This window comes from Colius striatus, chromosome 1 (assembly GCF_028858725.1).
Source record: "Colius striatus isolate bColStr4 chromosome 1, bColStr4.1.hap1, whole genome shotgun sequence".
Classification (NCBI taxonomy): Eukaryota; Metazoa; Chordata; class Aves; order Coliiformes; family Coliidae; genus Colius; species Colius striatus.
The window spans coordinates 53,845,557-53,860,786 of record NC_084759.1 but is presented as its reverse complement, the minus strand read 5'-3'; the positions used below and the strand labels follow the sequence as shown (position 1 = coordinate 53,860,786).

At 40.0% G+C, this 15,230-nt stretch overlaps 1 protein-coding gene across 1 annotated transcript in view; it reads right to left on the bottom strand.

Annotated features, from left to right (window-relative positions):
- Nucleotides 1-1,614: 1,614 nt before the first annotated feature.
- UBAC2 (UBA domain containing 2) overlaps nt 1,615-15,230 on the bottom strand; it is a 105,548-nt gene continuing 91,932 nt past the window's right edge. Inside the window, exons 8-9 of the mRNA XM_061996246.1 lie at nt 5,578-5,700; nt 1,615-2,229 (exon numbers count right to left, since the gene is read on the bottom strand). Coding sequence (XP_061852230.1) covers nt 2,122-2,229; nt 5,578-5,700 — 231 coding nt within the window. The 3' untranslated portion in view covers nt 1,615-2,121. The remainder of the gene's footprint in view (nt 2,230-5,577; nt 5,701-15,230) is intronic.

Below are 15,230 nucleotides of genomic sequence, written 5' to 3'. Positions count from 1 at the left end.
TTTTTGTGCTTGTCCCTAGGACAGGACAATGCCTGAAACAGCACAGGTCTTATTTAATATACCTTGGGCTAAGTGGACCTTTATTTTCTACAGACAAGATTCGATTTCTGAAGTAATTCACTAGTCTTTCATTGCTGCTTTTGATAAGGTATTTGTGAAGGAAGAATCTATACGTTTCAAAATTAAAACCTGTACTTTTGTTTCAAAACATGTAACTTGTTTGCATATACAAATCATTGTAGGGCGCTTTTTTTGCCTTACATTTGGCCTTTACTTTGTAAGACAGTGGGTTTCTGGAGTTCTCTGGGTACAGAAATGGCCCTAGTGTGATCATGGCAGCAAACCAAACCCTGAAGGAAGTTGATCAAAGCCAGGAAAACACAGAGTCCTGAATTTCAAAACCCCCTTCTTTCATCTGGAAAATACTCAAAAATACATAGAGGATGTTGGCTTTATTAAAACTTATGTCACATGCTGAAAGCTGTACAAATTTGATGTCATTTCTGCATAAGGATGTGTATGCCTGAAGGACTTTTTTCAGTATTGAGCAATTGAAAAAAAAGAACGGCATCTCTCGCTCTCTCCCCCCCTAAATCTCGTTCAGCAATTTCTTAGTATATTTTCCAGGCCAAGTGAGACTGTGCAGATCTGTGCTTTGGTACACATGTTTGCTTGGATTTCCAAAACATCCTTCTCTCTCCTGTATTCTTTCACCTCCTTCCTTTTGCACTACTCTCGCCTTTGCACTCCTCTTTGTTATGCTTCTGATGACCTCTATCTTATTCTACATGTATGTATGTATTAAATATGCCTGTGTGTATATAAAAAGACACATATATACACACAATATACAAACACAAGTACATACAGAAACATACATTAAATGTTTGAAATACATGTGTAGATTGGTTTCATGGAGTCGCACTTTGGAATCTTGTATTACTTCAGCTTTACAGAGACGTTCACCTCTCTTCACCTGAAACTCCTCAACACTGAGCACTTCTGAGAGACAAGCCAAGCAAGCTTATTTATCAATCTAAACTTCAAAACCAGTACTGTATGACCTTGGCATTACTGTCCTGCAACTTTCTGTGTTAGCCTGAATCACCCTTAAGGTGAATATTCCAGTCTGTGATCAACAGCTAAGTTGCTTCAGCCAGTGAGGATTCAGCAAATGCAGGGTCATCCCTATATTGGACAGTAGAAAACTAGAACTATATATAGAAAAGTTAGCTTTTTATCATTTGCTTTTAAGACAGTATGTAGCCAGCTCAACAAATAGTACCAGCACATAAGACACTGAGCACACGTCCATCGTTATTCTGTTTGACTTAGACATGGAAGTCATTCAAACCATTTCCGTTCTGATCTCATCATATCATTCCATTCCTCTTTATTGCTTCCAGTGAGTATCCTCATAACCTGTACCTGAGCAGCATTCGCTCAGTTTGTAAAAATGTGGTAAGTGGTCACTTACCATCACCTGCAATACGCACAGGATTTTTCTCTCATCCTATCTGTGTGGTATGTGCTGAATGACAACTTCTATTTAAAAAGGAATTCAAGAAACAAAATATTACAGGCATTAATAAAACTTTCCAAAGGATGACATACTAGTCCATAGCTCTTTATTGAGTTGAAAGTGATCTTCAAACTTCTTACTCCTGTAATCAAAAATCAAGTACTGTAAAACTAAACATGTAAGCTAGAGGAATTAAGACTGGTAAATGAAGAAAATGTGATTTTTTTCCTTGCAGGTAAATCTAGTTGTTGTGGTTGTTGGAGCTTCTTTTCCTAGTCATTAAGTCTGATACAAGGATTTACAAGAAAAAAACCCACCTAGTTTATTTGAAAAATAAATGTAGGTCATATCCAGTAATAAGTAGAAACTAAACTTTGAGAAGGACAACCAGTCTAGAAACCACCAAGTAATCTGAAGGCTTGGTAACAGTTCAGGTCATTCATTAACATCACGTTGAATCACCAGTCACGAGGAGCCAGCTTCTCTTCTCTGACACTCTTGCGGGGAGGTCCCTGGTGAGTCTGTCCAGCAGGTGGCTTTGATCCTCTTTCAGACGTGTTAGGAACCCATCAAGTGAAGCTCCTTCACACAGAAAACCATCAGTGCTGCAGCAGAAAATTCGTAGCAACATTTAAGTCATTATTTGATGCCCTCAGAGCTTCTAGAGCATCTCCCCTGGAAAATCCCATTTCCATAAGTCGTGCAACCTGGAAAAGAAATAACAAAGCACTGCTTTAAAAACAGAGTTTTATTCACCCCATGTGCACATTCACAGCATCACTTTTCCACTGATCAGGCCACTCAAAAGCTCACCTTCCTTGAGAATAAGTAGGCATGGCTGTGCAGCATCACACAGACATATCTGGGACAGCATGCTTGAAAACATTGCCACAGAGATGACTCTTTCTGATACATTATTCAAAACCAACCGTTTGCTGAAAATGCCACGCCTGTATTTCCCTAGCTGGTCCAGTTTTGAAAGAAGAATAAAATAGAAAGTACAGCACCAAACACACATGACAACTACAATCTGACCTTGGAGCTTGCTGCTCTCGACAAAAACAGGACCTCAAGAACTCAACGCTGACTGAAATACTGTTTTTTACGGCAGATGTGAAAACCTGTCCACACATTTTTAGCTCTACTTTCCTTGAAAAGACTTCTCCAGAGGACATTAAAAAAACCCAAAATTAGTCATTCCAGGTGGCTTTAAAACAAACCTGATAGACCTAAAACAGGCAGCACAGTACTTAAGTGGGTTCAGTAAAAATCTTGGAAGGATTTTACAAACTCTTAAAATAGTCAAAGCTAATGACACTTGATGGAAGAATTACCTGGAAAAGGGCACGTGAAGACAGGGATTTTTGGTAACCAATAATCAGTTGACCACTCTCTATAATATCACGTACTCAACTCCTAACCTTTTTGCTCTGTTCTAATATCAAATTACCACATGTAAAAAGCAATGTATGCATAGTCAAATTTCATTTATGCTTAAATTCCAATCCTAAGTACATTGAAAATGTACAGTTCTCAATGTAGGTATCACTGGAAGTCACAATACAACTCATTATTTTTTTATTGTTAATCTTCCAGAGAGGGGAAATACAAGGCGGAGGGAGAAGCGAAAGACTGTGGCCACAAGCAGCGTGAACCACGCCTCACCCTGTTCTAAACAGCCTTGTGACCAGACACCACAGGCCCTGAACCTGGAAGTCCTGGGCGACAGGAGCTGTCTGAGCTACTGCTGCTCCTCCTCTGCTTGTATGGAGCCTGCAGCAGCAGAATGAAGCTGAGCAGGAACATAGCAGCAGCTGTTTACATGTCAAGAAGACTCTTCCCAGGGGACAAGATCAATGTATGCTAGTATTGAAAGTACTTCAAATATCTTTTAAAAGAAAAATGCCATTAAAAGCAACCTCTCCTTCCTTTAAGACATCTCCAGAACTTTCTGTGTTTTCAATCTTCTCTACTTTGGCAGCTTACTGAGAAACATACCAAGTGGGCCCAGGGGTGTAGGTCCTCCTTTTCTTAGTCTAAATGCACTGTTACAAAGCGTTTGAACGTAGCTACCTTGGTTGCCTGCATATCAAATACATTACTGATCATTTTTGTGCTTTTCCCCCCTTTTCCCCATCTACAACTCAATGTCAGTTTCTCACCGTCTTGCAGAGAAAGAAAGGAAACACTGCTTTCGACACCTCTGCAACAACAGCGTAACTTCAAACTGGATTGCATAACCCACAACATTCTAAAACTTCCTCTGTCTGATTTTTCATCTAAGATTGTGTATCTCTATGAGAAAAAGGGCAGGCAGTGGAATAAAAGCTAACCACAGAAATACCTTTCAGAAGAAAGGTTTCTACTGCAGTTGCCATGAATTCTAACCTTAGGAAGCGGTGGATGGAATTGCAATGTTCCCATTTATTCCCTGTCAGCATCATAGGGAATAGACCGTAACAATAAAAAGCTCTTTTTATCTGAGTTATTTTAACCACAGCAACTGAATTCAGCTCCAGGAAACAGAGATGAATACTGGTAACGGTAATTTAAGGTGCTAAAAAACCCACAAGAAATGCAGAGATTTTTGTACCAAAACCATTGCAAACGGTTGCAATTTTTAATCTGAAGAACAGAAGAAAACCTTGCATTTCTGCCATTCTAAGACAACTTGTGCAGTTATCAGTGCAGTCCTGAGAAATCAAAGATGCTTGGATGACTTCTTTCTCTGCAGGCTAGTTAGACAGCAATGCAAATGCCAGCAATCGAGTGAGCTCTACAATTGCAATGCATGGGAAAATATCAGAGCACATTGCTCATAAATCTATGCCTGAAGATTTTGGATAAGAATTCAGCATAAATCAGAGTAATAACTATTAAATTACTTCCCGCCCAATAGTAAAAGTTCCCATAAGCAGAACTTGTCAATAAAAGAAATAAACAGACAACTCAACCCAGCAGGGAAATCTCTTGGTCTGCTCCATACCTGGCATTGAGCAGGCTTTCAGGCAGGCCAAAACTAAGTTTCTGGGCTTTGTCTCAGAATATGTTCTTTGGTGTAGGGTTTTTATTTTTCTTTTCTTTTTATTGGTTGATATTTTTTTCCCTCTCCTTTCTGGATGTAGTAGGTTTGCAGTCAAAATCACCAGTGTATTTAAAGTTTTGAACATTTTGAGCATAGCCTAACGTTGAATCAAAACTAGAAATCGGATCATAGCAAAGATTTCTGTTTGGGACAAGGTCATTTTTAACTGACTAAAAATGACAGTGTGGTGTTAGTAAGTGTTGATTTATCTCTTTTAAAAAAGGAAAGAAAAACTCACTGTTGAAACCTAGTCTTGTTCAAGGGTAGCAGAGCCCTTATGATTGTAACAGAGACAACTGCAGATAGGCTATAACCTGGAGAACTTGATTGCATGCATTAAATCCTGACTACAGAAATAAGACTAATCTTAAATTCTTAAATTTTCTAATAAATCATCCCCCCTTTGGAGACCAAGGCTATAAAAGTGTGAAAGTCTAAATCTATACAGTGAATCTAAATCTATACCTGATAGAAAAGATGCAAACTTCTTTGTGGCATCAGTATATGAAATCAGAGAAATGCATTACTGAGGGAAACATGCAAGTTTTAGACCAAGTGTGTGTTGCAGCCCACAGCTGGCATAACATTCGACAAACTACATGACTGAATTGGAAGCTTAAGCTGGAGACCTCTAGTGAAAGAAAATTTGCATGTCTACAAGACAAATAAAGCAATCTGTTTGTCATTCTGCCTTCTTTGAAACACATCACATTTGAATAGCCCCCACTAGTGAAACTGTCTCATCTTTAAATGCAAAAGGCAAACAGTTACACACAAAAGCAGATTATGAACTTTGGTTTGGATGGTAATGACAATTTGCTGTCTCTGTATTGTGACCATGATCTGATACTTTGATTTGTGCTGCCTTTGGGAATGTTTAAGAAACTCTGTCAACAGATGGTAAAAACAATAGTGCAGGTAACTCCTAACCATTTTTAAACACCATTTTAAAATAGAAAAGCACATTTACCTGCTCTTCAGAAACCTCAGAAGGTGGAGGTGTGTCTTGTTCAGATGGGCGACGATCTTGATAATTCGCATTATGTCTATGACGTAAAGGAGGAAATAGTCTATTCCAGTTAATCATCCCACCCTGAAACCAGACACTGCTGTCAGTCTTTGCAAAAAGAATTACAGGTATTTTTAAACAAAAAGATCATCCGGCACACATAATGCAAAAAGCAAATGTTTTGAGTAAAATAATTTATTTAAAATATAAAAAAAGGGTATAGTACTTGTGAAGACAAAATTGGGACTGGTTATTGCTTTACAAGTTATTAGAAGTAAACACCGTAAACTAAGGCAAGTTACTAAGAGAAGGAGAAAACGATGTTTTACATTCATTGTGAAAGATCTGGTTTGCTACAATGCTAGATTTCTGAGGCTGAAGGACTGTTCTTTTTACTGATAGGGATTTGCCTGGCCAGAGATGTAACAGCAGGTCCTGCAAGCACTTTGCAAAACTGCCACTGGAGTTAACCAGGGAAAAAGAGTGCGAGGAAGAATTTGGGGGACAAAGCAAAAATGGATTCTCAGTGCATCTGTAAAATCACATCAAGAAACTCCAAATAAGCTCAACCTTCAGGATATCTGGGATATCCATGCAAATGATTATTTCTGTGACCCCAACGTGACTGATACAGATCTGACACAGACCACCTCGCCTAGCTTCTGTATAGTAACTACCAATGCAAAATCTGGCCGTGTTCCAGTGCCAAAACACTTTGCAACTACATAGTAATAATACAAATACACTGTGTTAATGTACGTATGGTGTAAATCACAGGACTGGAACTTTTAACAACCAACCTTCAAGTCTTGTGACAGTAAGGCATTTAGAATATTAAGTACAAATAATAAAGTACAAGTTTTGTAATTGTCCATAAATAATTAAGCCTCATTTTATTAGTTTAAACTAACATTTTAAAAGGTATTTTGTATCACACCAAAACCACAGGCCCTGCAAACAGGGAAGAAGAGTAAATCCTCAATTTCTCTTTTCTATGTGATTTGTTAAAACTCTTTTACGGTTCATGTTGTCCTTTTCCTCCTCCTCTGCTCCCTCTGTTACTATAGAGAAGATCCCCCTCCCTTTCTGTATATATAGGACATGGACTTCCTTCCTCTAGTTGCTCTATTTTAGTTTTATGTCATTTCTCAGAAGATCTTCCTCTTAAGAGGTTTTTTTTTCTTTTCTTCTCTCAGTGAAGACTTTTCCTGCCTTTATGTACCCCACGAGCATTAAATGTTCTCTGCTCAGTCGGATCAGCAGCAGTTAAACCTGCTCCTAGACCAAAAAAAAAAAAAAAGTTATTTAGTTCTCCTGCCCTTTCTTTTGTTTTCTTCCCTTCTCTGCAGAGGAGACCCAACCAGCCCAGACACCGCAGGGGGCAGTGCAATAGCGTGCTTAAAAAGCATTTGGGGAGTCACGAGATTTGAAACTCGAGATTGTGGAGAGTTCCAGTCCCTTTGATACTAAGATGCCTTTTTCCCTTGTGAAGATGTGCAGTAGCTAGGAGTCATCACTGGTTTTCAAGACATAGTTTCCACTGTTAGTGATTTTGAATTTAAAACCAAAACGATTACGTACCTCTATTTGGTGTAAGAGTCATGAGGTTTTAACCAAAGGATTTTGTATAAGCCTTGCGTTAGCCAAACAGCGTAGCACAGTAAAAAGGAGAATTGATTTGTAGTTTAAACCCAGAGAGGGATCTCAGACCTTCTACTGACACCACTGCACTACATACTCTCTGGTCTTGGAAAATCACATGTCCTGTACTTCCCCATCTAGAAATTCCCCCAAGTCAGAATTAAGTTGAATTTTAATTCATTAACTTTGAGTTTCAGAAAGTCTACTAAGCTCTATAGATGAGCACAGACACCTCGCTGTTCCTGCAGTGTTCACTGTGCTGAACTGCTGCTTCACCTGTTTTCTTTCTTTTGGAAAGACCTGAGGAGGAGAAAACAACACTTCCACCTGTCATTCCTATTAAATTGAAATAAGACTATGACACATTCCTTTGAAGTACCAGAGGTCATACAGAATAATGTATATTTCACATAAAATCTACAAAAAATGTATTGATTTAGCAGTATTCCAGTGTATCTGAAGACTGAAAACAACGTCCCTTTCCAGCTGTCCTCTCAGCTTCGTTACACAGCTGCCTACTTGAGTTTGGTTCTGCAGCCTTCCCATCCTGTGCACTGTCACTTAACACTACAAAGAGACTTGTCTCCTACCTTATTCTAAACTTACAATACATTTTAAATGATCATACACAGAATTTGATTGCTTTATGTAAGAAAAATGCAGATTCCTTACAAAGGAACTATTTAGTTTTGAAGGTTTACAGTCCATATCTTGATAAAACTACAGATGTGGACTGACATATTCAGAAGAGTTCCATGTGAAGACTGCTAACTCGTTCCTGAAATAGCAGCCTAGATAGATTAAAATACCATCAGTAAGATCTTTTTTCAGTTGCCCTCCAAATAGATCAATTACTTTGGGAAACTGTGACAAACAAGATAAGAAAACACCGAAAGTCTTAATGGTATGTAAACACTGATGTTTAGGATTAATCCAAATATTACAGTCCACTTCTCATCTGTGAATTACTGCACCAAAATCAGGTACATTCGGCTTCTTTATCTTAACTGAAAGAAAATTGTTTCTCCTCACTGACTTGCCTGTAATTACATGATGGATGTGCACAACGTCAGGCTCAAAAGAGCAGAGATTCAGGGAAATGTAGCAGGAACTATGGGGCTGGTACCGTGGCCAATCCCACAGAGTAAAGGTAAGGAAAAATCGGGAAGTGCAGCTAATGTCTCAGATCTACAGAAGATGGAGATCAAGGCTATGGATTTCCAGTGTGACTATGTAAAGCCTTCTAGTCAACCTTACCCATTCACAGCAGAAATGCAGGAAGATCTGTGAATTTTATTTTGACTCAAAGAAAACTGAAAAAAACATCCTCAATTAAGAAAATATGACAAATTACAGTTAAAAATCATGCAAAGGAAATAATCAGACCAATACTCCACCTGACCTCAGAAATTATTTTGTGGACCTCCCCTTCATAATTTTACAGCCATTTCTGTATTACAGTGGGTTTTGACCATACTAACACACTTAATTTGCAAGAAGTCTGGAAGATTTCACATGAAGATACCCACTCTGACCAATTTATTAAGTGATACTTCTAAACCATCTGAGAGTACCTACTGGAAAATCAGCAAAGAGTATTTATGCGTTTCACAATATACTCAATCCTGGCACCAGCACCCATCAGCAGAGATGAGCTCACACCCACTTCTTACCCCCCACAGAAGGCTGCTATCACATAACAGAGCTCTCTGGAGTGGTCCAAAACAGGCAAAAAACCAGCTGACATTTAAGCAGTGAGGATGATCAAGGGTCTGGTACATAAACTCCTTTCCTGAGCAGCACCTTTAGTGACAAGTATCTGACAGTCTAATCCATGCAATGAAATCCATGCAGTTCTTTCGTGATTCTCATTTGTGGGTCATAAAAGAGAATTAAATTGATTAGGGAATAGTTTGAGGGCTGGACTCAGGACTAGGTAAGGAGGTACTTATATCTAATGATGGTCTTTTGTCCCTGGATGGGTCTAAATCATGACAGGATGCTGCAAAAGGGATGTTTTTGGAGCATATTTAATTCCTCCATTGCTTTGCTTGTGCTACAGGATGATAGGCTCAAAGGGGCCTTTTCTGCTTATGGCATGAAAATATCACCAATCACAGAATCTTAAGGGTTGGAAGGGACCTCGAAAGATCATCTAGTCCAATCCCCCTACCAGAGCAGGACCACCTAGAGTAGGTCACACAGGAACTCATCCAGGTGGGTTTTGGACATCTCCAGGGAAGGAGACTCCACAGTCCATCTGGGCAGCCTGTTCCAGTGCTCCCTCATCCTCACAGTGAATTTTTCCTAATGTTTCTTTGGAATCTCTTATGTTCCAGCTTGTATCCATTGCCCCTTGTCCTATCATTGGGCATCACTGAGAACAGCCTGGCTCCATCCTCCTGACATCTGCCCTTTACATATTGTAAACATTAATGAGGTCATCCCTCAGTCTCCTCCAAGCTGGAGAGCCCCAGCTCCCTCAGCCTTTTATCGTAAGGGAGATGCTCCACTCCCTCAATCATGTTAGTGGCTCTGCGCTGAACTCTCTCCAGCAGCTCCTCATCCTTCTTGAACTGAGGGGCCCAGAATTGGACATAATATTCCAGATGTGGTCTCACGAGGGCAGAGTAGAGGGGGAGGAGAACCTCTCTTGACCTACTGCCCACAGCCCTTCTAAAAGGCTGAAGGTTCCCATCAACTGATATGCATGAGACTCTGCAATGGGATCCTATGAAGATCTAGTGTCTATTGACAGCTGTCATGCTCTTTTTCATGGCACTAATCAGAAGCTCTGTCCTAGAAGTCCTGACTGCTACACTACTAGAATGAGACAAGCATTGAAAAATTCAGTCTAGAGATTTTGTACAAATTGGTGGCTGGGCCCTCACTTCTGTCTGCAACACAGTCTTCCACAAGTCATCAAGAAGAACAATTGGTTTCCTTTGGTTTAAGCAGTGTGAAGACTGAGTGAAATGCTTGACTGTAAAGTCTTTGGTACTGCCTGAAAGGACTTTAACATACCAAGGAGACCATCTTATTGGTCTCTGATAAATCACTACTAGAAGTGGAATAGGAGAATGCCGGTGATGTTGGAACTGCTATAAGAGGAAGATAACAAACCAGTGACAAGTTTAAATGACTGAAGAATGAGATTTAAGAATGGACTGGGTTAAGGGAATAGGAAAATTGCAAGCTCTTCATCGCAGAAAATGACATACTGATGACTTATTTTTGGATAGCTGCCAGGGCTTTACGTACTGAAGTTGGGCCTTATGAGGTCACATCCTTGCTGTCTTTATTTTATTTTATTTTTTATGGTGTCTGGGACAATACTGTTTACAAGGAAAGGAGTATCCTCGTTTCCTACAGAATAAGGAAAAGATATCTAGACCTAGCAAATGTTTCTGATTGTACAGCCTGCTGAAACCTCAGTTACGACATTCTTTTCATGTAACCTCCTTCCTCTCTTTTTGAAAGGCAGATATACCCATTTCCTATATACATACCTGCCGTGGCATATTTTGTAAAAGCACTTCTTATCCAGAGCTTGGCAATTAAAATGTTGTATTAGGAACAACTAACAAATATCAGCTTAAGTAGCTGTCACATCTACGCATATTCCAATTAGATTAATTTCAAAAGAAAAGAAAGGAGATGCTTTATAAAAGTCCTCTTGAAAATGGTGTATGTGGTTAAGATATTTTGATAATGTTATCTTCATGTATATGGTTAATGCCAACTCGCCATCTGTTTGCACAAACAGGAAGCACCTCCTGATATCTGTCCTCTTCACCTTTTCTTAACATAACAACCGCAGTGACAGAAAAGGAAAAAAAAAGAAAAGAGAAATTGCTTTGCATTTAATCTGTTAAAGTATTATTTTTAAGGTTTGCTGCTCTGTGGAGGAGCCATTACTTGGTACAGACATAGATATTGTCTTACTTTTTTCATATAAAGTTTCATTTAAAAAATACGTACTGAAAGCAAGAAACACTTATTTCACTTTCAGATATAAATTTTCTACAAATTGTTGACTCCAAGTACATATACTGATGATATAAACAAAGAAAAAGCATAGCCATGAATGACACAACAGCTGCTGCCCCGAGTACTGCCTAAGAAAGATCAATGGCAATGGTGAAATTTCCAGCACACTAATCCAAATGTCTAGCCTGCCTCTTTTTGTGAGGATAAAACCATTCTGGTTTTCAGTGTTTGTTTGTTTGTGGCTTTTTAATTGTTTGTTGTTTTGGGTTTTTTTTTACCTAATAACTTATTTCTATTGAAACAGGGTAGAAACGTAACAGTAGTAGTATTCTGAATATCATTCTTAGTGATGGAAAGGATTTTTCACCAAGGAAAGCACTCCATCAACTTCTAACGATATTCCAGTCTTCTCTGGAATTTTATCTTACAGACAAGTCTCTTTAGCCAACAAGCTCTGTCTCCAGCTCTTAGTTGCTGCATCCTGAACTTTGATGCCTGCATCGTCCCAGAGGAGCTCATGTATCACAGAAGTTCAGAAATCCACATGTGGTCTTCTCTGAAGCCTGATCAGCTACTTCCTTTGAAATATAAGAGGAACACCTTAATCTGGACTCTGAAGCTGCCTGAGAGTCAACGGATGGGATTGCAGCACAGGCACAATGCCTTCATAGTAGCAGAAGCCAGAAACAAGCGGGCACGACTGCTCCTTGGGGGTGAGGCAGGAATGGCTGCTTCTGCTGCTGCATTCAAGGGACGTGCAGAGAGTTGTGGATGCTTCCTCATGTACCCGTGCACGCCCAAGCACTTGGCCTTGCAGGCCACTGCTTCTCACACTGGACGGGAAGGAGCGCTGTTATTTGACTCAGACACACAAGAGGCTGGCAGTATGTGAAGAGCTGCACAGGTACTTCCAAAAACTGGTGGTTAGCTCAGAACACTGAAAGAGTCAGTTTCAGTTGTTATGAGTAAGGGTAAATACCTATTCTGTACCAAACTGTGTATGACACTAACACTCACTTTTCTTTAATGCTAGGATACACTCATTCAGCCAGAGAATGATGGATCACTATGCCAAGAAGAAAGAAGGATATTTCATATCAAGTGTAAGTTGAACGATGGCATTTTTGAGAACTGATGATATTCATTCATCAGTCCTTTCTGGTAAGGGGGAAGGGGCTATAAAGACGGCTGCTGTAAGAATTTGCTCAAAACTCTTCCCAGCTCTGAGCCAGACCCACTTCTGGTTTCTGATTTGTTTGCATTTCGTTAAAGACCCCACATCACGGGCAGAAACTCATTTTGCTAAAGACCCCACATCAGGGGCAGTGATTCTCTTAATTAATAAGAACAGTTTACTAGAAGGAAGTTCAAAACAAGTTAAAGACCCCGTAGGGGCAGTGACTCACTTCATTAAAGATCTCATATCAGGGGCAGTGACTATGGCCGGAGGAGTTCATTAAGGACTGTCCCCCATGTGAGGGACCCTGTATTGGCAGAAGCCGCAGCTGCTGGGAAGAACCCACACCAGAGAAGTTCGTTAAGGTCTGTGTCCCAAGGGAGGAACCCCGTGTTGGAGCAGGGGAAGAATGCCAGGAGTCGTCCTCATCTGAGAAGAGAGAAGCGGCAGAGCCCATCTGTGAGAGACTGACCACATTCCCCACTCCCTGCCCCCCTGAGCTGTGGAGGGTGGAGGAGGTAGAGCTATCGGGAGCAGTGAGCTGGCCTGGGAAGAAAGGAGGGATGGGGGAGGGAGATCTTAAAGTGCTGGTTGTAATTTTCTCAGTCTTCCTACTCCCTTTTTGCTTTTGTTCTGTTCTGTTTCTTGTAGGTAGTAGAATAAACTTTCCTACTTTCCTCGCTAAGTCAAGTAGTGGAATCTGTTTTGCTTGGAACCATAATTGGCAGCGAGCCCTCCCTGCCCTTGTCTTAATCCACAACAACCTTGGTTATCTTTTTACGCTGATTTCACTGGGGCCTCTGCCATCCTAACAGGGATGAGGGTGAATGGGGACACCGAGCGAGAGACTGTCGTGGTGTTTCTATGCTAGCTGGGCCCAACCATGACACCACCATTAAAGAAGTGCTGAGCGGGACTTCCAGACTTTGTAGTAATAAATGGGAATTAGGATCTTTTCTATATGGTAGAGACAGGTCTTCAATCACCTTTTCAAAGCACTTTCTTTTCTTTTCCAAACTTCCTAGCTTCCTTTGCTTGTGTCAAATCCTCTTTATCCAAACTGGGCTCTTGCTGGCATTGTGACATCACAGATGTGGTCACAGCTATATCAGTTAAAAATTGTATCCATGTCGTACTATGGGGCTTGTCACTTTTTCTCCCAGTAATGTCAGGTGTATCTTGAAAAGTAAGTTCCCATTACTAAGAATTAATCTGAGTGCCTTGTGAGAAGGGAAGGTGCTGATTACAATTACTAGCTGGATTTTAAAGGAATTGCATGATTTGGAGCTGTTCTTATGTTTCACATTCAACACCTGCTGTGTGAGAAAATCGGGTGTGGGTGGGTCCACTGTGTCAAGGGCTGAAGGCGGGTCCACCAGCATGAACACAAAATCTGTATTTGAGGAAATACTTAGTTCCATTTTAGGTATTTTACACCAATCAGAGACAGTTCTAATCCTTACTACATGGCTCTTTGAGCACTGTTATTAAAGCATGATGGTTAGATGGATAATCATTCACCTCCTGTGCACAAATCTTTTCAAAGAGTCCTAAGTAGAGGCTGAACCAAAAGTGAGAACTCATAGTTCCAAAAGTTTTTTATTTGACAGGCTGAGACAACAAATACTAGGCACAAAGAAAAGTCAAACCCAATTTCTCCAGCATACTTGTGTAAACACATACTCGAGTATATAAAGGAATAGTCTATGGTGACACAGTGAAAAAAAATAGTATCCCATTTTGGGATGTAAAGACTCAAATTCTGTCTTAGCTGGCAAATAGGAGGGGGTCCCATTTGTTGACATCCCAAAGTCAACAAACAAGGTGTCATACTTGCCATGGGGTTTGACAAAACGTTTGTATCTATTATGCCTCTTAAGGTAATGCGTTAAGGAACAATGGATGAAACTGGCCTACAGTTGTTAATACCAGAGTTCTAATCAGAAAACTTGAACACTAAGATAGACCACTTACTATCTGAACTACATGCTGCTTTTTCACTACACGTGATGGAAGATGATATTAGTAAGAAGAAATGGCCCATCAAGACCCTCTGTGCAGACTGGAAGGGCGACAGAAGCAGCCCTGGAATCCAATAACTGACCACCATCCAAACTTATTTGCCTCAAATTCAAAACTATAAATGTCTGGGGAGATTTATATGCCGGGGGCTTTACAATGGGGAATTGCCTCAAGTTAAATTGTCAGAGGAAGAGAATACAGAACAATCATTTAGGAGAATAAACATACTGTATTCCTCAAAACAGTTATTTCCTTTGAGATAAGACAGCATTTTGCTTTAGGAAGTTGTCCAACTCCTGTATCAACCACTGCTTCTCTGTGGAAATTGATTACAAATATTAAACCAAATTCAAAGACTAGAGCTCAAAAGTCCCATCAGACAGAAAGAGAATGTTGTAATTTTTGTAATTCCAGTTCAAGAAAAAAATGTAAGTTCGATGTGTGAGCATGATATTACCAAGGAGCTACCAAGGCCCAGAGCCTTGTGACTGGGCCAACTGGCTGTTAGACCCATTCAGCTCATTCTTGTAGTACTTCTAGTGTCTCCCAGCTTGTGGAATTGCCAATTTCCATGAAAAAGACAGAAAATTAAGTAGTGGTCTGTAGAGGAGGTAGCCATAGATTGATTGTTATCTGGATCAGCATCCTGGAAATTCAACATTTTAAATTTCACACCTAGAATCCATGAAAAAAGTTATTCAGAAGAAGAACCCAGAAATATCTAAATAGCAGTGAGTTACCAACTGCTGAAATATGTTATTGAAATGAAACAGTAAAAACCAAA